This window comes from Phocoena phocoena, chromosome 15 (genome assembly GCF_963924675.1).
Source record: "Phocoena phocoena chromosome 15, mPhoPho1.1, whole genome shotgun sequence".
Lineage (NCBI taxonomy): Eukaryota > Metazoa > Chordata > Mammalia > Artiodactyla > Phocoenidae > Phocoena > Phocoena phocoena.
In genome coordinates, this window is record NC_089233.1 from 28799345 (window position 1) to 28825953 (window position 26609).

At 51.0% G+C, this 26609-nt stretch overlaps 1 protein-coding gene across 1 annotated transcript in view; it reads left to right on the forward strand.

Moving 5' to 3' along the window:
* LOC136135307 (uncharacterized) overlaps positions 1 to 26609 on the forward strand; it is a 181196-nt gene that overhangs the window by 24290 nt on the left and 130297 nt on the right. The window contains exons 2-11 of the mRNA XM_065893207.1: positions 2685 to 2756; positions 6273 to 6326; positions 7800 to 7960; positions 13068 to 13138; positions 14819 to 14984; positions 15061 to 15204; positions 15857 to 16028; positions 17933 to 18063; positions 24174 to 24277; positions 26325 to 26490. Of these exons, the coding sequence (XP_065749279.1) occupies positions 2685 to 2756; positions 6273 to 6326; positions 7800 to 7960; positions 13068 to 13138; positions 14819 to 14984; positions 15061 to 15204; positions 15857 to 16028; positions 17933 to 18063; positions 24174 to 24277; positions 26325 to 26490 (1241 nt within the window). The remainder of the gene's footprint in view (positions 1 to 2684; positions 2757 to 6272; positions 6327 to 7799; positions 7961 to 13067; positions 13139 to 14818; positions 14985 to 15060; positions 15205 to 15856; positions 16029 to 17932; positions 18064 to 24173; positions 24278 to 26324; positions 26491 to 26609) is intronic.

The following is a 26609-nucleotide window of genomic DNA, read 5'->3' on the forward strand; positions in this document are numbered from 1 at the left end:
GTCAAAAGAACAGGGACTCTGGAGCAGCACTAGGCTTAAAATCCTCACAAGCTGTATGACTTTGGGCAAGTGACTTAACCTCTCTGTGTCTCTTCTTTGTCTGTACAATGGGATGCTGCTAGTTCAACCTTGCAGATTGTTGTTAGTGGGGGCGGGCGGGCAGGCGGGGAGGTTTGACTGAATGAGTTGATATTCAGTGAGTGCTTTGCCCTGTACCCGTACAGTTTTTTTTTTTAAATAAATAAATAAATACATTTATTTATTTATTTATTTATTTTTGGCTGTGTTGGGTCTTCGTTGCTGTGCGCAGGCTTTCTCTAGTTGCGACGAGCAGGGGCTACTCTTTGTTGTGGTGCGCGGGCTTCTCATTGTGGTGGCTTCTCTTGTTGCGGAGCACGGGCTCTAGGTGCGAGGGCTTCGGTAGCTGTGACTCAAAGTCTCTAGAGCGCAGGCTCGGTAGTTGTGGTGCACGGGCTTAGTTGCTCCACGGCATGTGGGATCTTCCCAGGCCAGGGCTCAAACCTGTGTCTCCTGCATTGGCAGGCGGATTCTTAACCACTGCGCCACCAGGGAAGCCCCCAGTTTGTTTTTAATTGAGATATATTTGACATATGACATCATGTGAGTTTAAGGCCTCGAACATATTAGTTTGATACATTTATATCGCAATACGGTTGCCATCGTAGCATTAGCTAACACCTCTCTCGAATCGTATAATTATCATCTAGTGTTGGGAAAAATTCAATCTAGTTTCTTAGCAAGTTCAATGTTTACGATACCATTTTGTTGTCTATAATCACTGTACTGTGTATTAGGTCTCCAGGACTCATTTCTCTCCTAGTTGCAAGTATACAGTTTTCTAGTAACATTACGATCTATTCTTTGAAGTCCCGGGGAAATCTCTCCTTTGTAAATTGCCCCCAGTGACTCCCCACACAATAACCATTCCTTTCTAACCAGAGCTCTCCTTGGTACATTTCTTGTGTTTTTGCACGTGCATCTCATTTCCCTTCAAGAATTTTAGCTCCTCAGGCCAGCCCTGTCAGATGTAGTTTTCTGCTTTTCCTCAAAGCATTTAGTAGCCCCCCAGAACACATCGAGGGCCCCCAGGCAGCTGTAAGCTGAAGGGCTGTTTGAATCTTCAGCCCTATGGGGGTTTCTGCGCTCAGCCAGTGAAGATGTTTGAGCTGGAGGATGGGAAGGTGAAATTACTGGTTTCAAAATATAAAAGAAAATGGCCCAAGTCTAAAAGCCTGATTAGGGAATTCCCCAGTGGTCCAGTGGTTAGGACTCAGTGCTTTCAATGCCAAGGGCCCGGGTTCAATCCCTGGTCAGGGAACTAAGATCCCACAAGCCACTTGGCATGGCCAAAAAAAGACAAAGCATAATTAATTATTTCCATAAGACATGTGTCAACCAGTCAAGTGGGTCTTAATTTAACTTTAACAAAATTACATCTAACTGTTAATTGAGGGATGAACGAACAAACAAATGTGGCTTATCCATTTGATGACACAATATTCAGCTATAAAAAGGAATGAAATACTGACACACACTACAGCATGGCTGAACCTTGAAAGCATGGTCTCACTGAAAGAAGCCAGACACGACAGGCCACGTATTGAATGATTCCATTTCTATGAAATGACCCAAAGAGGTAAATCCGTGGAGACAGAAAGCAGAGCAGTGGTGACCAGGGACTGGGGTGACAGGAATGAGGAATGACTGCTTATGGGGGGTGGGATTATCTCTTATGGTGATGAAAATGTTCTAAAATTGGTTCTGGTGTTGGTTGCACAAGTCTGCGAATATACTAAAAACCATTGAATTGTGTACTTTAAATGGGAGAATTGTGTGATATATTATCTCAATAAAGTGGTTTATAGAAAAGCACACTTATTGTGGGAAGCAGGTGCATAAGAGGAGGGGCTGGTCCACGAGGCCTGCAGGGGCCTGATGGAGGTGGTGGCTGAGGAACTCTGCTGCCTGGAGCCTAAACACCAAAGGGTGCAGGTAGATGTGGGGCTTGGGATCACGTGTGAGAGGACCCCCGGCCTCCCAGAAGACTTGCGCCCCCTCTCTGCTGGTGGTCCTAATGTGTGCAGGAGGGAGGCCTTGGGCCTGAAGGATTGAAACACCCCTCAGCTGCTGAGAGCCGTTTCCGAGGCTGGGCTGGCCCTTCTCTTTGCTTCGCCCACCATGAGTGCTGGGAAAGACAAGCCCAAAATCAGACCTCAGAACTCGATAGTGGTGACGATTACACAATGCTGTGAATGTATTCAATGCCACCAATCGCCACTTTAAAATGGTTAAAATGGTAAATTTTATATCTATTAGACCACACACACAAAAAGGCAAACCATGCTATGTTGCCTTCTGCCCTGAGAGCTTCATTTCCAAGGCTTGAAGAGGCAAACCTTTTTTTTTCCCCCAGACTGAAAAGGGATTTTTCCCCCTCACTGGTCAGAAGCCCCTCCCTCCCTCCCCGTGCTAAGAACTTTATTGGAGGCTCCTGACTGGCTGGGTCCTCGCCCTGGAAGCCACCTCCGCCCCTTCCCATCCCCAACTCCTGTGCTGGGAGTGTGAATTGAAGCTGAGCCCTTCGCTTCGGGAAAGAAGGTTCCTTTCTGGGCTGCTCTGAGCCGCTCTGGAGAGAGAGGCTGGCTGTGTCTCCCTCGGGCCAGCGGCAGTGCCAGCGCCCATGGGGCTCCTTGGTCTGGTCCTGCTCTGGGTGCTGACGGCCGCGACTTCAGGGAGTAAGTAAAGCTGCTGCAACCCTATTCCTTCCGGGGTGGAATGGCGGCAGCCCAGATGCACTGGGGACAGTGTTTTTATAGCCAAATGTATGTTTACCTGTCCTGCTGCTGCCTCCCTTGGTTTTGCCTTTCATGGGGCAAAGGAGGGAGAGATTACAGGTGGATCCCTCATCTCTCACTCCCAACTTTCACCAACATCCTCTGGAAACTGAGACCAGATCTGAAATCCTGAGTGAGAAAATGCTGACTTCCAGGCTCCTGAGCCTGGGTGCAGGGATGCTTAGCTGTCTGCAGGGATACTAATACTCCGATGCAGGGTAACAATGTGGAATGAACTTTAATTTGTTGTCTATTTACTGCAGGAAGGTACAGGACAGTGCTATCCATTAAAAATACAATGCAAACCAATATGTAATTTAAAATTTTGAAGCAGCCACACTTAAAAAGTGTAAAAAAAAAAAAAAAGCAAGTGAAATTAATTTAATAATTATTGTACTTAACCCAATATATCTAACATATCATTAGAAAATGTAATCGATATAAAAAGTATTAACAAGATATATTTCCTGTTCCTTGAAACCCAGTGTGTACTTTATACTTAGAACATATTTCAATTTGGATGCCAAATTTTCATTGCAAATACTTGATCTCTTTTTAGATTTCTTAAAATTTCAAGTTGAAAAAGTACTTTTGTATACTAAGTTGTTTCAAACATACTTAAAAGTTTTCCAATAATTGACTTGAGCACAGTTTTTCATTTAAATTTAATTAAAGATTTCTTCATAACGCCAGCCACATTTCACATGTGGCTGGTGGCTACTGTCCCAGACAGTGCAGGTCTGATCACAGCTGTTTTACTCACTGTATTTTCACCTATTTGCCTCTCACACAGCTGGTGTTTAGTGAATCTTGTGCTGGCTGGGTATATAAATGAACGGGGATCACAACTGACATCTGAGAAAGCTGAAATGAGACTTGATTTCATTTCTGAAATGAGATGACATCAATTTCAATCCATTTCAGATCTCTCCCTAGAGGTGATGGAAAGATTTATTACCTCCCAGCACTCATTGTTTTCCCCTTCTTGGTTGATTTATTTAGTAGGATCATCGAATGGTCTTTGTTTGTCTGAAACCTTTTTTAAACTTTAGATATGTCTTTTTAAGTGCTTGAGAAATGGAAGGGAAACAGACTTGGTTCAAGCAGAATGCTCTGAGAACACACTTTACTCCTGGGAGCTTGTGTTGGACCTGGGCTTGTAGGCATCACTGCCCTCACATAGCAGGGCGGAAAAGCAGATGTAGAGGTTCGGTGGAGCAAAGAAGCCAGAATGCTGGGTCTGTGCACAACTGGGAGTTTAAAGATTATGCACACACATGTTCAATCTGACGCCCAGGGTCCAAGTGATCAGAGTTGAAAGAAAGTTGAAAGGGAGACTGATTGACTGAAATGTCTTTGAAATGTGATTTTTCTATTGATATTCTACTTTAATGCAAAGAGCATTTTGTTGGATGAGCCAAAACATTCAGGGGGGAAAAACCCCTGCCAAATACCCTAACATGTTCTATTATTTCAAAGGGTTTAAATGGAATGGTATAAAATGCATTTTCCCCCCATTCTGGGCAAGTGTATTTTTCTTAAGGGATTAAACAGGGTGGTATGTGTAATGATTACCAGTTGAGGCACAGTGGGGTGGTTTTGAGGATAGAAATGGTATTATTGGAACGTCATTGTATGAAAATGCCTGCAGATGGACCCCTGGCTAAGGCTGTTCTGGAAGGGTATGGATGATGCCCAGGAAATGCCCAGGCGTGTGGTTGGAAGGAAGGACAAATGAGGAGTTGACAGTAGGTGGAAATGGGGAGGCTTTCAGGTGACGTTGGGACAGGCAGATGGAGAGATGCTGACCCTCCCCAGGCAGGTGGTCTGAGGATGCCCTGCAGAGTGTCCTCAGCAGCCTGAGGAGGTCCCTGGCCGTTCTGTTCATACTCTGGTTGTTCTGCAGCTTAGATGGTGGCTAAATGAGGTGTTACGAGATCTGCTGGGGAGCCAAACTAGATAACCGTCCTTTACTGCTGTAGCCTCTGGGTCTTGCCTTTGTTGGTTCACCTGTTCCTTTATTCACTCACTCATTCCTTCATGATAATGTAGTGGTTAAGGCTGTGGACTCAGGGTGCCTGGGTTGAAATGCTGGCTCCCCTCCTAACTGTGTGCTCTCCGTCTCTATGCCTCAGTGTCTTTATCTGTAAAATGGGAGTAATAATTGCCCTTACCTCAGGGGACTCTCAGGAGATTGAAGGCGTTTAATGTATAAATTGGTTGGAACAGTGCTTGGCACACGGTAACTGCTGTGCAAGTGTTAGTTGTATTCATTCATTTAATCATTCCAGTCTGTCCTGGGGATCAGGAGCTGGGGGATACAATTTTGACAAAGGTGACCAAAATAATGAAATCATTAGAGTTTCACAAGCGTTATGAAGAGAATAGGATGCTAAGATAGACTACCAGGTCTGTATCAGAGATAGACACTGAGAGGTGAGGTCAGGGAGAGATGTTTTATTGATTGATTGATTTGGCTGTGCTGTGTCTTAGTTGAGGCATGTGGGATCTTTAGTTGTGGCATACGGGATTTAGTTCCCTGACCAGGGATCGAACCCAGGCCCCCTGCATTGGGAGTGCGGGTCTTAGCCACTGGACCACCAGGGAAGTCGCCGGGGAGAGATGTTTATGCTGAGGCCTGAAGGAGCCTAGGATGTGAGAGCAGGTGGAAGAGTGTTGAGGCCAGAAGGAACAGCATGTGCAAAGGCCTTGAGCTGGAGAAGGACCAGCATGGCTGGAGGTCAGGAGTGGGGGTGAGATGTGGCCAGAGGGGCAGACAGAGGCCAGCTCTCATGGGAAGGCTTTTCTTATGAGTGCATATGGGTTGGGGTGGGTGGGGTGAGAGACTTAGGGGCTGTTAAGCAGGGAGTGATGTGACTGGATTTAGACTTTTAAAACATGACTACTGTGGGGGATGAACCGTAGACATGGGGGATAATTAGGAGGCTGCAGTTGTCTAGGTGAGAGAAGATGTGGCTTTGCCTAGAGTGATGGTGATGGAGCTGGAGAGAGAGAAGGATGGAGGGAGGGAGGGAGGAATGAATAGAGGGGGGGATGGATGGGTAGATGGAGGGAGGGGGGGAGACCTGATGGAATTGGCAGCATTTGCTGGCACATGGGACTTGGGGTGATGATAAGGGAAAAGAGGGGAAGCACACACAACTCCCAGGTACCAGCTCTAGCAATGGGGTGACGGTGATGCCAGTGCCCAAGATGGGGAAGAGCAGGGTGGGGACGGGGCAGGGAGTCACTCCCAGCCCCATGAGAGAGAGGAGAGCTGGAATTATCTCTTTTTGTCCCCTTGGCCCCCGGACCCTTAAATGTCCTCTTTCAAGAGCAGGTCAGCAGCCCACGGGGTGGGGCTGTCGCGTGCCTCCTCCTGGCCTTGCCCTGCTTCCATCTGATTTGTGGTTTCAGAAATTCCAGACTCGCCGGTGGAGCAGGCGGCCTCCTGCATGACTTCATGCTCAGGTGAGCGAGTCTCTCCGGAGACCTTATTACACTTCTGGTGACGCTGAACCTGAGACAGGGTCGGTAGGTGGTTGGGGAGGCGAAGCTGACCACTGCCAGGTGTGATGAGGGACAACCCCAGAGGGCCTTGGCCACATTCCCAGGGAGGCCATTTGGGAGGAGCAAGACCCGTTCTGCAAAGGCCACCAAGTCACCAGCATTTAGAGAAGCAAATAGCACCCTCAGCTTAAAACGGCCTTAAGCCATCCCAGCCCTAAGGCCACTGGGCTTTTTCCTCATACCTCGTGGTCTCCAGGTGGAGTAAAAGACTTCAGCCAAGTGATTCTATTTGCATCTTGGGGTAGAGTAGATTAGAGAAACTTGGGGCAAATTGTTTGGAAAGAAGCATTTTGGGAATGTGAGATGTGGTTATATTTGAGCACAAAGAAATTAACATGAATATGTTAATTCAATTCCAAGCCCAGGAAAAGGGGGAGGTGTCATAATTAATAATTTAATAGTATTTTGCAATTGGCCCGCTGGTCTAAAGAGAAGGTTCAAGAATCATAGACTCTGATAAACCATAATGGAAAAGAATATGTAAAAACGTCTATATGTGTATAACCAAGTCACTTTGCTGTACAGCAGAGATTGGCACATTGTAAATCAACTAGATTTCAATTAAAAAAATAAATAAGAAAGAAAGAAAGAATCACAGACTGCTCCCTAGATCTGATCTTCCCCAGAGCACCTACTTCACCTCCCCACTACCTCCAATACCTCCAGACTGGCCAGCCCTACGGCTCTGTTTTCTGTAAAGATCAGGATAATCTCTCCAACCCACCTCCTGCCCCCACTGATAACCATCAAGGCAGTAGGTGAGGAATCAGACTGCCAAGGTTTGGATCTCAGCTGTGCAACCTTGGGTAAGTTAGTTAACCTCTCTGAGCCTTGGTTTCCAACTCTGTAAAGTGGAGAAAATAAGAGTGCCCACCTCAAAGTTGTTATGAGGCTTCCATAAGTTAATATAAAATAGATCAGTGGTTCTCAACAAGGATGATTGTATCTCCCAGGGACATTTTGCAAATTCTGGAGACATTTTTGCTTGTCACAACTGGGGTGTGCTACTGGCATCCAGTGGGTAGAGGCTGGAGATGCTGCTAAACATCCTACAGTGCACAACAGAATTATACGGCCCAAAATATTAATACTGCCGAGGCTGAAAAACCCTGATGTGTATAAAGCTCTTAGAAGAGGGCCTAGAACATGAAACACTGGGTAACATTTATTAAGCACTTATTGTTATTATCTTTATTTTCTCCTTCACTCTCTTGGGGTCTGCAGCCACCCAGCCTTCCCCTGAGCTGGGAGCAGGCAGCTCATAGACCAAAGGAGAGAGGGAGGTGGCAGTAAGGATGGCTAAGTAGTCCAGGTGGAGTTGAGTCTCAAAAGGTTTCGGATTGTCAAGGTGACACTGCGTCCTCTGCCCTCCAGGTTCAGCTGATCCCCACCTCCCCCTGGGCACCAGATACACCTATCACTTTTCCACCAACACCAGCACCAGCCTGCAGGGGGCCCGGGAGGAAGGGAGTGGCCTTGGTCTCCAAGGCTTGGTCACCCTTGATGTGCTTGGCCCCTGCCAGATGGCTTTACGGGTGAGTATCTTTGGGTAACCAGGAGGTCATGTTGACATGGGGGACGGCCAAGGGGAAGCCACAGTCCCCTGAAATTTCCCATTTGTCTGATAAATGGAGAGGAGCTTTCTGAGGAAGCTCAAATTCAGCGAGTGAGGGCTCTAGAGTAACGTGGGAACATGGTGCCATTTTGGTTGTAGGAGGTACCATGGTAGGTCCAGTGCGGGGAGGAGCAGGGGTTAAAGAAGGAGTGAAGGGTATTTCTTGGAGCAAGTAGAGCCACAGGATGGGGACAGGCTGTGTCCTTGGGAGGACTGAGGGTCACAACTGGGGAAGCTGCAAGTCCCAGGGGTGAGCAAAGTCAAAGCAAGTTAAGGTCTTGTAGACAAAGGAGCAGACTAGGGTGGACACCAAAGACTTGGTTGGGGCCTCCAGGCCTCCCCTGGGTTCCTTTGTATAGGCACACCTCAGAGATATTACAGGTTCGGTTCCAGGCCACTGAAATGAAGCAAATATTGAAATAAGGCAAGTTACACAAGTTTTTGGGTTTCCCAGTGCATATCAGAGCTATGTTCACACTATACTGTAGTCTGTTAAGTATGCAATAGCATGATGTCTAAAGAAAGTACATGCCTTAAATAAAAAGTATCTTATTGCTAAAAAATGCTAATTATCATCTGAGCCATCAGTGAGTTTTACTATCTAATAGTAACATTAAAGATCACTTACACAGCTCATGCTAACAAAATAATAATGAAAAGGTTTGAAATCTTTTTAAAATTACTAAAATGTGACACAGAGACAAAATGAGCAAATGTTCTTGGAAGAATTGTGTTGATAGATTTGCTTGATGCAACCTTCAGTTTGTACAATAAAAAATGCAATATTGGGCTTCCCTGGTGGCGCAGTGGTTGAGAGTCCACCTGCCAATGCAGGGGACACGGGTTCGTGCCCCAGTCCGGGAAGATCCCACATGCCGTGGAGCGGCTAAGCCCGTGAGCCATGGCCGCTGAGCCTGTGCGTCTGGAGCCTGTGCTCCGCAACAGGAGAGGCCACAACAGTGAGAGGCCCACGTACTGCAAAAAAAAAAAAAAAAAAAAAAGCAATATCTGGGAAGCATGATAAAATGAGGTATGCCTATACTGGGCAGTGGTGGTGTTAGTACTGGCTTCAGTCAAGGTGGAATTATGAGGTAGATTCTCTTGGTGGTTGTAGGTTTCTTTTTCATCAAGATTTTCCTGAAGCTCCTCCATGTTCTTGCAAGTGGAAATGCCTGCCCATTCTTCTCTGTCCCCTTTCTGATGACTCTCACGTGTTTCCTGGACAAAGCCTCCCACCCTGCCTAAATGGTCTCTTAGTTTTCATTAAAGTCTTATGTCCTACTTGGGAAGCGTTTTTGAACTGGCTGGAGCACTTGCTGACAAGAGTTTCTCAAAACTGCTTTGGGGGATTCCCTGGCTGTCCAGTGGTTAGGACTTGGCGCTTTCATTGCCAGGGCTGGTTGGGGAACTGAGATCCTGCAAGCCAGGCGGCGGCAAAGAAACAAACAAAAAACAAAACCCAAACTCTTTTGTTATGTTTCATGTAGACCTCCGGATGGGGTCTTTTATGGGGTGGCTCTGAGCTGCCTCTGAATTCTTAAACTACCCAAAATGTTAGTCCTGGTCAGAGCTGCCACTTTACTAGTCTTTGCTGTCCTTTAATGTCTATCAAAACAGTAGTAGTTGTTTTTTCTGCAGGGCCAGTTTTCACAAGGCAAATTGTGTACTGCGGTTTTATTTGCTTGTTTGCTTTGTTTTTAGCATTAATAAAATTGATAATGTCTAATGTTGGCAAGGGTAGAAAGAATTGGCTCATTTCAAAGATTTGTGGCACAGGGACTTCCCTGGCAGTCCAGTGGTTAGGACTCTGCGCTTCCACTGCAGGGAGCGCGGGTCCAATCCCTGGTCGGGGTATTAAGATCCCACAAGCCACGTGGCGCAGCCAAAACAAAAAACAAAAAAATCTATTTGTGGCATAAATGGAAAATTTACAGCCACTCAGGATGCAATCAATTAAATATATTTTTGAGGGAAAAGGGTGAAAATAAGTATTGAGAACAATGAATTTCACTGATTAAACACTCCTCTGTAGCCACCCCCAGATCAAGACACCCCCATAACCGCCCTCATTCTCTCTTCCAGTCACTTCTGCCAAAGGCTCTCCTGAGTTCTAGCACCATAGATTAGTTTTGCCTGTCTTTGAACTTCTCTTTAAATATTTATTTATTTATTTAGGCTGCGGCGGGGTCTTAATTGCGGCATGCGGGCTTCTTAGTTATGGCATGTGGACTCCTAGTTTCAGTATGCAGGCTTCTTAGTTATGGCACGTGTGATCCAGTTCCCCGACCAGGGATCGAACCTGGGCCCCCTGCATTGGGAGCTCAGAGTCCTACTCACTGGACCACCTGGCAAGTCCCTGAACTTCTCTTTAATGGAATCATACAGGATGTTCTCTTTTGTGCCTGGCTTCTTTTTATTTTGATTAAAAAAAAATTTTTTTTATTGTGGTAAAATGTACATAACATAAACTTTACCATTTCAAGTGTACAATTCAGTAGCAATAAGTATATTCCTAATGTTGTGTAACCATCACCACTCTCCATATCCAGAACATTTCATCATCCTGAACAGAAGCGCTGTACCCCTTAAACACTAACTCCCCTTTTCTCCTTCTCACAGCCCCAGGTAACCTCTATTCTACTTTCTGTCCCTATGAATTTGCCGATTCCAGGTGTCTCATGTAAGTGCAGTCACTTATCACAAACAACTCACGGTCAACTTGTGACCTTTTGTGTCTGGCTTCTTTCACCTTTTATAAGGTCTTCAAGGTTCATCCATATTGTAGCATGTAGCAGGACGTCATTACCCCCCCCTTTTTTTTTTTAATATGATACTTTCCAGCTTTGCTTCTTTTTAAATATTTATTTATTTATTTTGGCCACGCCGGGTCTTTGTTGCAGCACGCGGGCTTCTTCGTTGTGGCATGTGAACTCTTAGTAGCGGCATGCATGTGGGATCTAGTTCCCTGACCAGGGATAGAACCTGGGCCCCCTGAATTGGGAGTGTGGAGTCTTAACCACTGGACCACCAGGGAAGTTGCCCCCACCTTTATTTTTAAAATATGTTGGTGTTGTATTTTAATTCAAAGTGTATATTTTTATTTTTAAAAATTTTTTGGCCACACCACACGGTATGTAGGATCTTAGTTCCCCGACCAGGGATCGAACCCATGACCCTGCATTGGGAGCAGGGAGTCTTGACCGCTGGACTGCCAGGGAAGTCCCCAGGACTTCATTCCCTTTTAAAAAATTAGGTTTTGTTTTTTTATTGTAAAAACCCTATAAAGTTTACCTTTTTTTCATATTTATTTATTTGGTTGCGTCGGGTCTTAGTTGTGGCAGGCAAGCTCCTTAGTTGTGGCTCACAGGCTCCTTATTTCAGCTCTCTGACTTCTTAGTTGTAGCACATGGGCTTCTTAGTTGCAGCACATGGGCTCCTTAGTTGTGGCAGGTGAGCTCCTTAGTTGTGGCTTGAGGGCTCCTTAGTTGTGGCTTGCTGTCTCCTTAGTTGCGGCACGCAGGCTCCTTAGTTGCGGCATGCGAACTCTTAGCAGCATGCATGTGGGATCTAGTTCCTGGATCAGGGATAGAACCCGGGCCCCCTGCATTGGGAGCGTGGAGTCTTAACCACTGCACCACCAGGGAAATCCCAATTTACCCTTTTTTTTTTTGCGGTACGCGGGCCTCTCACTGTTGTGGCCTCTCCCGTTGCGGAGCACAGGCTCCGGACACGCAGGCTCAGCAGCCATGGCTCATGGGCCCAGCCGCTCTGTGGCGTGTGGGATCTTCCCGGACCGGGGCACGAACCCATGTCTCCTGCATCGGCAGGCAGACTCTCAACCACTGCGCCACCAGGGAAGCCCCAGTTTACCCTTTTAAAGTGGGCAGTTCAGTAGTTTTTTTTAAAAAAAAATCTCTCTCCTGTCTCTACTAAACTTTTAAAACATATGCTTTAAAAATACTGTTATCATGGATAGCTTTCAAGCAAGTGGTCAGACATAAGCGGTATTGGTAATGTGGCCGAGGGATTCATTGTCCTGGACCACATCTCACTGTCAAGTGGAACTGTATTTCACCCTAAGATTTCAAGCCTGGGTTACTGGGGAGGTGACAGACCCTCTGTCGGGGGAGGGGAGCTGGTGTTGAGGAGACAGGGGAATTAGGTTTTAGACAAGATGAATGAGGACTAGTTACTTTGAAAAAGTGAAATCACGGGGCGGTGAAACCATGTGATACTATAACGGTGGATACATGTCATCATACATTTGTCCAAACCCATAGAATGTATGACACCAAGGAACCCGTATGTATACTACGGACTCTGGGTGATAATGACATGTCAGTGTAAGTTCATCAGTTGTAACAAATGTTCCACGCTGGTGGGGATGTTGATAATGGGGAGGCTGTGCATATTTGGGGGCAGGGAGTATACGGGAAATCTCTGTACCTTCCCCGCAATGTTGCTATGAACCTAAAACTGCTCTAAAAATACTCTAATTTTTAAAAAAATGAAACCAGTCAGGTTAGGGATGCAGGTTTTAGGGGTGATTTTATTCATCTTTGGAGAGCCCATCTTTTGCAATAAGTACACACACACACACTCACCCTCCCAAACACACACGTGCAACCATGGTGGTACTGGGACATCCAAGTCTTTTATTCAAGATGACAACGCTTTTTTTTTGGTTTGCTTTGCAATCCTAACTTAGTTTTGTTTATACCGTGGAGCCATATGAATCTCTCACTCAAAGTTCCAGGGCCTTTTGGGGCAAAACGAGAAGCTAATGAGAACTTTCTGTACATTGAGTGGGGAGCAGAGGTGCCTGGCTATTTAAATTATTTATCCCTAGAGACATCCGGCATCTACCAGCCCGACACTAGACCCTTCCGCTCAAGGGATGGATCTCTCTGCCTAACCCTCCACGTGGGTCATGCTGGGTCCCAGAACTACTTTAGGTGGTGCCGGTGCTGGTGCGGTCCTGGAATTCCCCAGGAGAGGTCACCAGCTCTCCGTGCTTTCTGCTTCAGCTCCAACACTTCCAGGTGACATCCATCCTGCGGTCCAAGGTGGAAGTTCTGAAGGAGTCAGAGAGTTTGAGGTAAGACGCTGGGCCTTGCTCCCGATGGGGCTGGATATGTGAGCCCTGCTCCCTCTTCCAACGGCCGCCGGGCACTGGGTGCACCAAATTATATTGGAAGAACCCGATTCGGGTGACCCTGCTGCAGCAGAAAGAGGCTGTCTCGGACTGAAGTTCAAAGAGGTTCCACCTTTGTTTTGACCGTGTAAACTCCCAGACCAGACCATTGATGAGGACCATTGTGAGCTGTCGTGATGTGGGAGCCTTGAATGAGTCCACATTGCCTCAGGCGGCCTTCCCTTATCTGGTGGAAGGAACTCGCCCCATATTTTCCTGGCTGTCACGCCCAGCATGTCCAGATTTTGTGTCTGCCCAGCACCCTCTGGCCTTCATCCTTAAGAACATTCTGGAAGACACTGGGCACCCATTGAGGTCTGCCCTTCTCCTTCCCCACCCCCGCTGAGATGGGGGTTTTCCTGGAGACCCATAGCTTCTCCCTTCCCAAGCCAAGCTCCCCTTTATGACTCAGCCAAGCCTGGAATTCTCCCTGGGCTGTGTTTCCCAGGGCTCCCGGCAGCCACAAAGCTCAGTCCAGCCACCAGCCTGAGGACAAGCCCATCTCCACAGATTCCTCTTCCTTTTTTATTGCAAATTCACTTGTTAAAAAAATAAAGCCTTTGTGTGGGCATACAGGGATGGGGGATGCTGCTGTGGGGGCAGATGGAGCCCTACTGAAAAGCTTAGGGTGGTCTTCTCGGAGGGGACAGCCTGGGCTATTGTCCCTGGAGGCCTCGTCAGAAATGCGAGTGGGCAGGGCTGTCAGCTCCTGAGAGACCAGACTGACACTAGCTATTCTGGAAGGGGCGGGCGCCATTAGCATTTCTCTAGCCCGAGGCCTGAGGCCCTGGGGGCTGCCTCCAGTGGGGGTAGGGTTGGGGGGCCCAGGCTCCACTGGGAGCTGGAGAGGGGGCGGTAGCCTCCCCGGGAGATTCAATAGGGCCACTTTTTTTTTTTTTTTGCGGTACACGGGCCTCTCACTGTTGTGGCCTCTCCCGTTGCGGAGCACAGGCCCCGGACGCGCAGGCTCAGCGGCCATGGCTCACGGGCCCAGCCGCTCCGCGGCATGTGGGATCTTCCCGGACCGGGGCACGAACCCGTGTCCCCTGCATCGGCAGGCGGACGCTCAACCACTGCGCCACCAGGGAAGCCCAATAGGGCCACTTTTATCCCTCAAGATTCTGCTTGCTGGCTAGCTGGTGGGGTTTGGGGTTTTAGCAGTTTCCCCTTTATCGTGGGGCATCTCTCTCTTCCACCTCCATCCACTGTCCACAAAGGTGGGCACTCCCCCAGCCCTCATCCCCGACCTGCCCCATCCCCTCCCTCACCAGGCCATACCAGACACTTTTTGTTTATTCAAGCTGGGTTGACACAGGTACATTTCGTCCAAGTGGCCGCAAGGTTGGGAGCAGCTTGGAGCAGAGAGTTGGCTGCCTCCTGTGTTGTTTGAGAAGTAGCTGGAGAGCTGAGCTGAGCAGAGGAGGGAAGCGGGACCATTTGGGGGGATATGGGGGTACCTGGGTGCTTCCCATGGGACTGACCTATGGGGTGGCGCGCAGGAGGGTCAGGGATGTTCTGGCCCTGATGCGGAAGAGGTGGCCTGGGACCTTGGAGGGGTCCCCCTGACGCCCGGTCCCCGCGCAGTGCCGCTCTGGGCCGCGTGCCGCTGCGCTTCGTCCTGCAGGCAGGGCGCGTGTCACGCCTGTGTCCTGGCCACCCCGAGCCGCGCTGGACGCTGAACGTGAAGCGCGCTGTGCTGAGCCTCCTGCAGGGTCGCCCGGGCACCCGCAGCCCCCAGACCGTCGAGGAGGTGAGGTTCGAGCCTGGAGGGGGTGGGTGGTCGAGTGAGGGGGGAGCAGGGGGCTGACTGGGCCCCGCTCGCCCAGGAGGATATCCTGGGCAGGTGTCCCACCATGTACCAGCAACGCGGAACCAGGCTGCACAAGACCAAGGACCTGGCGCAATGCTCCCTGCGCAGGGTGCGCGCCTCCCTGCGCTCCCAGGCCCTGCCCGCAGCGGAGGTGAGTACCGTGCCCGAGACCCTCTTTGCAGTGCCGCCTTCTTTCCCCTCCTCCCTCCTTAGCTCCCCTCCCTCCTTAGCCCCCCTCCCTTTTCTCTTTATTCTCTGCTCCCCCCCCTCCATCTCTCAGCCCTTCTGCCCACCACCCTGCTCCCCTCCCGCTGCTTCTGTCCTTTCCCTTGCCCCCACTTCTCTCATCCTCCTCTCCCTCCACCCCTCACCCTACCCCCTCTTCTCCCCTCCTCTTCCCCTCTCCTCCTCTTGGGTCTGTAGCTCCCTGCAGGTGAAAGTGTTGTGTAAATAGTAAGCAACTGTATAAGGATAAGGGATGATCCCTGCTAACACGATTATACAAAGCGTCAGCATCTAGAGGCCGATGCAGGACTGCAGACTCTGGTGGTGGTATTCATCTTCCAGCTGAGGCTTTATCGTTCCTCTCCTTGGGGTTACTGCTTACTGCACGTTCTTGCTTTTCTTGGCCTTCCACCTCTCTCTATGGGGAGGGGGGTGCTGAAGCTCCAAGGTAGCCCCCAGAGGGCTCCCCCGCAGCGGGCTGCCCCCCAGCCTTGGCCCTGGCTGCTGGTTTCAGGGGCCCCGGGGGGGGTTCCCTCACTGCCAAGGCCTGGCCTGAGCCTCCGCCTCTTCCCCTCACGGTCCAGGAGGCCTTCCACCTGACCTGCGTCCAGAGTTTCCAGGCCGGAGTGCTGGGGGAGGCATCCTGCATGGAGCTGGACACCGTGGGGCCCCTCTCCGGGGAGGCGAGTGCTGTGCAGATGTGGACCCTTTCCTCGCTCACCCTGCTGTATGAGGTGCCTCAGGACCCGGCTGTCGCAGGTGAATGAGGGTGGGTACAGAGACCCTTAGTTGAGCCTCACAGCCTCCTCTGGCCAGAGGGGCTCAAGCAAGCCTAGGCTCCATCCCTCTGTCCCTGTCTGGACACTCTTGAACTGTTTCTGAAAGTGACCATCGTCAGGAGAGTGAGCCTCTCTTTCTAGAAGTTTCTCTCGGCTCACATGGCCCAGGCTTGGTCTTGGCCTCCTCCCTGGGTGGTCCTCAGTGGAGATGGAATCTTCTGGTTCCCAGCTTTTGTGGGAGAATCCACCTTACATCTGATGACCTTTCAACCTGACCATTTTGGGGGCAGACTGACTCAGGTTTCCTGATTTTCTGGAAAGTTCCTGCCAACATGTAGCATCCCCTGGAGCTTGGGTCCCTTCTATGATTTCGCACAGAAAGAAACAAGCAAGGCATGCATCTGAGGAAAAGAGTTGTTTGTTTTTGTTCTTGTTTTCCATGGTGGAAAAATGGCTATTTCCCTGAATAATGAAATAAGGGTAGTTAGTTCTTACTGCCGACAGTTTGGAAGGATTTACTGTGGGCCAGTATCTGTGCTGAGGGCTTTATGGGGATTATTTAATTTAATTCTCATCATGACCCCATTAGGAAGTTACTGTTATTATTAGTTGTATTTTTCATTTAAGGAAAACATTTCCAAGAGATAAAATGACTTGTTTGAAGTCACAGAGCTAATGAGAGCTGGGACTTGGACCCCCGGGGTCTTTTCTTTAGCCCTGGTGGGTTGAATCATGTTTGCCTCGGAGGACAGACTCCCTGCCTGCACCACCCTGGGGAGAACCCAGCAGGTGGGGACTGAAGCCCTGGGTCTTCCCAGCATTCCCTCTGGCTCCACAGAGCCCAGGCTGAGATCCCAGGCTGACCTGCCCCCTGAGCCCTCCCTCAGGCACAGACACTGACAGTGACTGGGACATCTAGTGTCAGGACCTGTGGTTCCCCGTTGAGTGGAATGAGCTTTTCATACATACATTTTTTAAACAGCTGTAGTTGAGATGTAATTCATATACTGTGCAACTCATTTATTTAAAGTGAACAATTCAGGGAATTCCCTGGTGGTCCAGTGGTTACAACCGGTGCTTTCACTGCTGGGGTCCTGGGTTTGATCCCTGGTTGGGGAACTAAGATCCCCGTAGCTGTGTGGCGTGGCCAGAAAAAGAAAAAAAAGTCAAGTGAACAATTCAGTGGCTTCTAGTAGAGTCAGAGCTGTGCATCTATCATCACAATCAACTTCACTACGTTTTCATCACCCCAAAAGAAACCTTGCACCCATTTGCTGTCACCTCCTGTTCCCTCAGCTCCTGGCAACCACGAATCTCCTCTCTTCATTAGTCCATTCTGGACATTTCATGTAAATAGACTCATATAGTATGTGACTTTTTTTTTTTTTTCTTTTTTCGGCTGCACTGTGTGGTATGCAGGATCTTAGTTCCCTGACCAGGGATCAAACCTGTGGCCCCTGCAGTGGAAGCGCCGAGTCTTAACCATTGGACCGCCAGGGAAGTTCCCAGTATGGGGCCTTTTATGACTGGCTTCTTTCACTTCCCAGAATGTTTTCAAGGTTCATGCATATTGTAGCATGTGTCACAGCTGAATAACCCTCCATTGCATGGATGAAGTTTTCATGTTTTCTCTGTCAGTCCCAAGAGGGCTTTGGAGTCAGCTTATTTGGCCATCCCTTACTGATGGGCACATAGGCTGTTGCCCGTCTTTTGCTGTTAGCAGTAACACTGCCATGATTTTCCTTATGCATGTTCCCCTCACCTGTTGCCAGAAACATGCTGAAGGAAGCGTTGGCAGGGTGAGGGCGTGGCTCCCAGGGGTCCTTCTACTCACTCTGGCATGTCCCCCATGCGGTCATCCCTGGCCAGCACTTCCCATCTCAGATCCAGACGATGGAGACTTAACCCCAAGCAGCCTGTTGTACGAATGGGAGGAGACACCGTCCCAGGCTACGGTGGCCATGGTGGCTGCATCAGTGAGGAAGCTGTGCCTGGCTCAGACCACAAGCTTCGAGGTAAGTGGCTTCTCCAGCCACAGGCCAGAATCTGCCTGGGGCCTGGTTCCCTGGGACACCTTCCTCTTCCTACCAGATCCTTTACGGTCTACTTGCTCAGATGTTCAGTATCAGGACTGCTGTGTACTGTCGGGTAGGTTGTGCACTGCACAACTATGCCTGGTTGTGAAAGCAAAGAAGGGGAAGAAATCTAGCTGGTGTGTGCAAGCCTTGGCCTAGTGCAGGTTGGATATGAGCTTAGAGGAGGCCTTTTTCTTCTCTGTCTGTCTTTGGGCAAATGGTCCTTTTGGGCTCATGGACTAACCTTTTGGACCTGGCCTGTCCTAGAGATCTCTCAGGAAATCTCCAGCCGTACCCAAGCCTCAGCCTTGAGGAGTTTCCACCAAGTCAAAAACACATGGCCCAGGCCTTCCTTGGAATTCCCAGCTGTTTAAAGTCAAGGGGTGGACATGATGTCGAGGTCTCATAGCTCAGAGAGGTTCAGAGGTCTCTGAGACATCTGTCTGGTTCCCTCCTTTGTGACTGATGACACTGTTTCTGAGAGTACCAAGGCCATGCTGTGATGATGTGCCTTCTCCCTGCCTGCTTTGTTCTGAGACAGAGCCCTCCACCTGCCTGTAAGAGGAGAGCCCTGAGGAAGGCGTAACGCCCTCCCTGGGGAAAGAAAATGATGCATCTGGGCTCCGTGTGGAGCCTGCCTTCCCACGTTCTCCTCCTGATGGGACCTTCCACATCACAGGAACAATGTTCCTATTGGCAGGGCCCTGGCTTGACTAGCCTGTGAACTCTTTGGTTTGTTCAGCAAGATGAGGGGCTTACTCTGTGCCCTTATGATGAATGAGACAGAAATAGTCCCTGCTTTCCCAGAGCCTAAGATCCAGCGTGGGGGAGATGGATGGTAACCATTGCAAATGTACAAGGGTTTTAGCTGTTGATGGGCACTGAGAGAACAGAGCGGGGATGTGGCTGAGTGGCCACCTTAGGCCAGGGGTCTAGCAGGGTACACTGGAGTTGAGACCTGGGCTGCTCCCTTGGGAATCCAGGGGACTAGCGCTCCAAAAGGAGGGTTTGGCCAGGGCCAAAGTCCTGAGTCTGAACCTCGCTGGGCGTGTTTGGGGAGCACGCAGCTCAGCCTGGCTGGAGCTCGATGGTGAGGACCGGTGGGGTCAGGTCCTGCAGGGCCTCGTGGTCAGGATGCCTTCCAGAACATTCTAGGCCCATAGTAATCTTTGTTGTAACATCCCTGCCATCCACAGCTCAGGGCTGGATGTCACCAGTGACATTTTGAGGACTTTCACTGTGTCCACTATTTCTGCCCATCTCAGCGTTGCTGATGACTTCAGCATGACAGCCCTGGCCTTTCCTGGAAGGCATTAAAGATGCTGGGATTCTTCTGATTCAAGTCCCAGGGCCTGTGTGCCGAGGAGAGAAGCATGGGGTGTTTTAACTTTGATCCCACAGCAGCCTGGGAGGGTTCAAAATAGACTTGCTTGTTGACTTGGGGTGCCGCAAATTTATAAATGCCTGTTTCACTGGCTGCTTTCATAGGACCGAGGACTTGGGGGCTGTCATGTACCCAGCTGGACAGAAGTAGGTCGTTCCAGGTGTGGACAGGGCTGGGTGCGGCACCACTTCTAGGCATGGTGCCAGGTGTGCCAGGCACACCCCCTGCCCTCCGGAAGCTCGGCTTTCTGGGCAGCACTTGGGTAGGGGGCCTGTCAGATATATGGATGCCCAGACCCCAACCTTTGACGTCCTGGCCTGGCAGGTCTGGGCTGGGAACCAGCATCTGGGTGCAAAGCTTTGTGTTTCTCGGTGTTGCTCACGTGAAGTCAGTGGAGAAGGATGTTGTGAGGCCAGTGCCCGTCCAGCCCCAGCCTCAGATCCAGGAGTGCCTTTACTGCCGGAAATGTCTCCATCTGGAATTCTCAGCACCAGAGGCCCTCACGGATGCCTCTGGCTGCGTGAGGCGAAGCGTTTAGTTCAGAAGAGAACAGGGCTGGGGGCATCCAGACTGGGGTTAGCCCCCCTCGGTCCCTGGGGGGCTGGGCTGAGATGGCTCAGACCCTTGTGTCCTGCTCAGATGCAGGAAGCAGAGCCAGGTCCCACTGCGCCTGGGATCATGGGCCCCAGGGTGCTGGGGAGACAAGTAGAGAGGGGAAGAGGGGTGAAGGGGGCATGTGGGGGAGGCATGAGATGCAGTTTTAAATGATGGATGCCTGGGAAGGCCTCACGGGGGAGGTGACGTTGAGTAAGGACCAGGAGGAGGTGAGGAGTGAGTGGGGTGGACAGGGGTTTGGGGGGGGGGGGTGGACTGCCAGAGGGGGTGGGCCCAGCATGTACGCCAGGGCAGGAGCTGCACGGTGAGCGAGTTTCAGCACCAGTTTGAGTGGCAAGGAGGCCTTGTGACTGGAGCGGAGTGGGAGGGTGAGAGGGGACAGGGTCACCCCCTTAGGGGGGCACACAGATTGCTTAGTTCCCCGACCAGGCACTGAACCCACTCCCCCTGCAGTGGAAGCACAGAGTCTTAACTACTGGACCGCCAGGGAAGTCCCCAGATTGCTTTTACTCAGGGTAAATGAGGAACCTTGGAGGGTGTTGTGATCTGATGTACATTTCAATGCTCACATTCTGGCTGCGGGTGGAGAATAGACTGAGGGCCAATGGGATGTCGGGAGACAGGTTAAGAGGCTGTTACAGTAACACAGGTAGGAGATGAAGGAGGCTTGGTCTGGGGTGATAGCGGGGGTGGGGTGGGGAGAAGAATCAGATTCAGATATAACGTGGAAAAAAACATCTAAGAATATGTTGAATATGTATAAAATACGTTGACTATGTCATCAGTAAATACAGACTAGTACATATGCACATACCGAATGCATATTGAACACTCACACATGTACACACACATTATACGTTTTGCTTGTGTATAGCAGGGACTCGTGTGCAGCTGGCTGTTCACTGTTTCAGGGACCGGGAGGGAGCCAAGGCTCATGCTCATTGCTCTCTGGAATCCTTGATCTCGTGGGCCTCGCGCGAGTCAGAGAGCAGCCCCAAGGAAAGGGCCCTCAGCCCTGCGAGGTGTGGTCCAAGCCCACCAGCTAGTGGCTGACAGAGCGGGCTGTTAGTCCAGGCAGCCTGGCCCACAGCGAGGATTCTCACCCTGGCACTCCTGACTCCTTGGGCCGCCTTGTGCACTGTCGGATGTTCTGCAGCATTCCTGAGCATTACCCACTAGATGCCAGCATCACCCACATCCCAGTCATGCTAACCCAGAGTGTCTCCAGAGGCTGCCAGCGTCCCCTGGGGAGCACGGTCACCCCCACTGAGAACCGCCGCTCTACATCCTGTGTCCTAAGCTGTCTCCTCCCGTCTGGCCCCCTGACTGGGCACTTCCCCTGACAGAGGTGGCTCGGGGCCAGGCGTGCTGTGGGCCTGTGTCTCCCCTCCTGGAGACTGGCAGTGCCGGCCCCAGAGGGTGCATGGCGGCTGCCCTGTATTTATAGTGCTAACAAGGAAGCAAATTGTTCCCACTAGGGAGGTCCCCTGGGCTGGGGGTGAATTACTAAGGGCCTTGTTCCTGAAAATGGCTTTTCAGGGATGCTTTGGTGCACATCAAGCAGTGCCTTGGCCTCCCCGGGAGGACTGAGGGCCCGTCGGTTACCGGGGGGACCGACCCCGTGGGCTTCAGCTAAGAATGCCTTTGCCCCCTCCCCATTGCTGATGGGCAGGAGACAAGATTGGTTTTTCAGTCTGGAAACAAAACCAGGACTCAATGGAGAGAAAATTCCCCAGCCTGACCCCTCTGCAGAGAGGCCCCCCGAGTTTCCACGTGGGGGGCAGCGGGCTGGGATGGCCAAGAGCCTGATGGAGTGAAGGAGAGGATGGGGAGAGAAGCAAGGCGGGTCGGGCCCCACCCCTTCCCAGGGCTGCCGGGGAGGATGCCTGGGGAGGGCACAGCTCCTGACCACCATCCAGGTTGCTCGTAACAGGACACCCAAGTCACAGATACTGATTCAGCACCGACTGTGTACAGCGAAGTGTGGACGGTGGTGTGCGAGGCAGGCTTGTACCGATTTGCCAGAGCCAATGGTTAGATTCCGGAAATCCTGCAGGCTGGTTGTTAAACGGACATTACTAAAGACTAAGTTATACCGACTTACAATGAAAATGGATCATATTCGAAACAAAGGTAACGAATGCTCAAAATCCTCACTACCGCGTTATCTTACTACATTTGAATCTGCACCGGAGGTTATTTGCATCTACCGCAGGGTGGACCTGAGACGCAGTGCTGTGCTTCTGCACAGTGATTCCCACGTCTGCGTTCAGTGATGGCACACGGGCCGCTCGTGATGGGCTGCAGTGGGAGTATCCACACCTCGGAAACGGGCAAACAGGGCTGGCTTTTCTTTTTTCCCATGGCCTTGAGTGTAGGACCCTGGTTAAGAGTGTGGGTTCAAGTCTCGCTCGGCCACTTAGTAGCTCTGTGTCCACTGGCACCTGACTTAAATGCTCTCTGTTAAGTGAGGATAATGACGGCCCTTCACAGGGTTAAGGTCAAATGAAATGGTCCCTGTAAAGTGCCTAGAACAGCACCTGGCACACAGCTGAGGCTCCAAACAAAGTAACCATTGTTATTATCGTTTGCGTAGATGTTGTTAGTGGTGATGGTGGGGATGGGCTTCTCACCGAGGAGGCAGGAATGACATCCTCCTTCCTCCACCCGCAAGCCTTCCGGGATGAGCTGCTACAGCCCCCTCCTGCTGTGTCTGGCTCTGGAAAGCTGTTCCTGAAGCCAACACTTGCAGCCCGAGGCCTCCCAGAGCAGGACGCCTGCTCCTGAGCGGATGCCCAGCCAGGCCCCGCGGCTGCACATGTGCTGGAGGTCTTAGAAGCAGATGTGTTCCGAGTCCAGGGAATCACAGACGATGCCCGGGCAAGGCATCCACCAGCTGGAGGGAAATGCACCTGAGCCTGTCCGGAAGGCGGCAGGCCTCCTGGGGTAGCTGCCCCAAACTAGGCCGATGCTGGCCAGGGCCACTCTAAAGGTGGTGGTCGGCCCCAACAGGGGGCTGCTTGTGTGTCCCGCATGAGGAATTAAAGGCAGAACGAAGGGTCCCCATCGGCTCTACCGGCAGAAGGCACACACAATGGGGATGCTGCCCAGACCCTGGGGGCAGACATGCTGGTGAGAAGGGAGGGGATGGGGGGGTTACGCTGGCCTGTGAGGGGCCTGTTTCGCGTTTGCGTCTTGCTGAGGTCAAGCTCTGTGCACGGGGACTCAGTCCCAGCTGCTCAGAGCAGAGGAGGCCCGAGGTGAGGCAAACCCGTCCCAGCAATAGTGGACCCCTGGCTGGGTGGGGTGAGGGCTCATTCTTGGCCTTGGCCAAGCACAGCAGGAAGCCAGGACCTCGTCACTCTCTCTGTGGCTTTGGGCTCGGGCCGAGGCAACGAATCTGAGACTGAAGAGGCACCGGGGAGGGAAGGCAGGATGTGGGGCCGGCATCCCAAGCCAAGCATCTCCTGAAACCCGAGAGGTGCGGGCTCTGAATAGAGTCCTTTATTTCCTTGAGTTTTTGGAGACTTGGTGACTGTGCTGGTCAGACCTGCAGACAAGGGGCAAAAACTGCAAACCCCTGTTGATTAGCCATCACTGCTCATAACTCTGAAAAACGTTCACATACTTTTTTCATTAAAAATATCAGAAGAGATGGCTATCTCACTAACTTTGTGAAATACGCTGACTCATTATAATAACTAGATTATAATCGTAGTGAACATGTATTGAGCTTTTATTAGAGCATAAAGCCCACAAATGCAGATGCCGTGTCTCTTCTTCACCCGCACATCCCTGGCCCCTAAAGCATGCCTGGCATGTAGTAGGTGCCCAATAAATGCTTGTTAAATTAAAGAAAAAGAATGGGCCAGCCTGTGTGCCAGGAGCTGGGATTCAGTGGAAGGAAGCCCAGACGAGCAGCCTCATCTCTTTGGGTCTGTGACACTGTAGGCAGGAGATCCTAGTGTTTCCAGCCATGCCTGGAGGCAAGGAGATGGATGAGGTGACCCTTGCGGTTGGGGCCTCTCACACTTTCCTCTCTGATTTCTAGGCCGCAGAGCTGTTCCTGACGCTGGTGTCTGAGCTCCGGGGCCTCTCCGCGGATGAGCTCATGGAACTCTGGGAACATTCTTTTTTCGAATGCCGAGACAACTGGTAAGGGCCTCTCCCCAAGTCGGGGGCTGGTCCAGGAGCTGCCTGGGGGTCCTGGTGGGCTGGGTAGTCTTGATGCTGTCCTAGGTCCTCATTGAGAGATGGATGGCGACACTTCAGCTCATCCCTGTGATACTGACTTGTCGTCCTTCAGTCTGGGGACGTCTGCCAAGAAGGCGATTAAGAGGGGAGCTTCCCACGGGGGCTTCCGGAGACTGGAGGCTGCAGGACCTGGCCGGATAAAGACAGGCATTGTTCCTTCCCCACACAGGGACCCTCTGGCTGAGAGCTGGAATTAGCATTCCAATGCGCCTTGGGTACCCTTCTCCTGGGGGTGGAGGGGTGCTGGGCAGGGCTGGGACCTGCCTGATGTGAGGGCAGCAAGGGGTGTAGAGAGACCCCCAAGCGTGGAGGGGAACCTCTGAGGACCTAACTCCATCGTCTGAGGGCTGTGCAGGGGAAAGCTTGCGGCTCCTTCCCCGAGTCCAGCCGTTCACTGGGCCCCTGAGATCCGGATTTCAGGCTTGTGAGCTTTTCAAAGGCTCTCAAAAAGATTTTGAGACCTGAAAAAATTTTATCTACTTGGAACTATGAAAGACCCCAAATCAACATTACCAAATGTCTGATTGAATGACCACCAAACTTAGTAGCTAATAATGCACAGATAACTTCCAAGCGTTTTATCTCTTATTCACTCATTTAATCCTCACAATGACCCCATGAGGTAGGTGGTTTTATTATTCCTATGTTACAGCTGTGGAAGGAAACCAAGGCACAGAGCAGTTAGGAAACTTGCCCAAGGTTACACAGCAGAGTCGGGATTTTTGACCCAGGTGGTCTGTGCTGCTCCATCGAATTCTTATGGGCTTAAAGATAAATGATATTTGACTTGGGCACATTTTAATTATCTTTGGTGTAGGAAGGGGCCCCTGAGTCTTCCTGTGGAGCTGCCTGTTCCCTTCGTGACTCACCCTACTTGTCACTCAGGATTTTCCCACAAGCCCCTGTGTCTCACTTGTCTACCTAGATGTTGGGAATCAGGGAGAGGGGAGACCCTCCCCAGCTCTAGAAGTTTCCAAGAGGACTGACACTCTTGAGAGAGTTTTCTTGCCCTCACCTCCTCCTCCATTTCTGCCCAGAGGCTGGTTTTCCAAGGCCCAAATCTATGAGGAAAAGAGAGGAAACACAAGGGCAAGAGATGGGAAGGACAGGTAGGACATTCCTCAGATGAAGTGGCCTGTGTTCCTGAGGGCTCACGCTCATCTTGGGGCTGGTCTTGTCATCAGCATTCCCATTTTATAGATGAGCAAATTGAGGCCAGAGACTATTTATGGGCAGATGGTGTGTGTGGAGCGGGGCAGTGGGGGTGCCTGGTCCTTTGTGGCCATGGATGCCACTCATCGGGGTTGATGGGGTGGGGGGGTCCCAATCTACCCCCTGCCCCGTGTGCCCTGCTGCCTCATGTGACCCCAGCTCTGGGAACCTCCCGTTTCTACTGTGACCTATGCACCCACCCCCGTTCAGTCATCATTTTCCTGTTTAGACCCATCATTGTGCAAAGGTTGGAAACCTTTCTGGAACTTCTCAACCTTTCGGTAATCTTAAAAAAAAAAAAAAAAAGGGAAAAGATCCTGATGTTGGGTGAGAGCATTAGAGGTTTAATGGGAGGCAACCTGCTAATTGTTGATTCCTGTTCTATGCAAGGGGTTCTCACCCTACATGGTGACCATGGTTGGTTTCTGGAGAGCAGTGGGCAGGGACTCATGTCGCCCCAAACCGCTGTGTCTCCAAGGTGGGCAGCACTGCAAGGGTTTAGACTGGACCGCTGGTGTCTCTGTGGCCCTAAGAGCACAGGCCCCCGGCCAGGCCGCCTGGCTCCCAGGCCCGGCTCGGCCCCTTCCCGGGGGTGCGAGTGTGGACAGGTCCCTACTGTACCTCCGAGCCTCCGATCGCTCCCGGATGACCTGAGGCTTCACAGGAGATGTCCTGGAAGGCTCCCGGGGTGTGTGGGTCACCTTCATGACGTTCCCTGGGCCTCTCTCCGTCTCAGGCAGCCGCTGGTGGATGCCCTGCCCTCTTGTGGCACCAAGCCTTGCGTGAGCCTCATGGCGGAGCTCATTGTGTCCGGGGAGTTGGAGGCAGATGAGACAGAGGCATGGCTCTGGTCACTGGCGTTTGTCCCGCAGCCCACAGATGCTATGGTCCACGCGCTGCTGGTGAGCCTCTGCATACCACCCCGCCCCGTGTCATCCCTCCCCTGCTCCACTGCTGATTGGATGCGGTGGGGAGGGGTGGGGGAACCTTCTGTCCTCCGGGCTTTGTGCCAGTGCCTCGT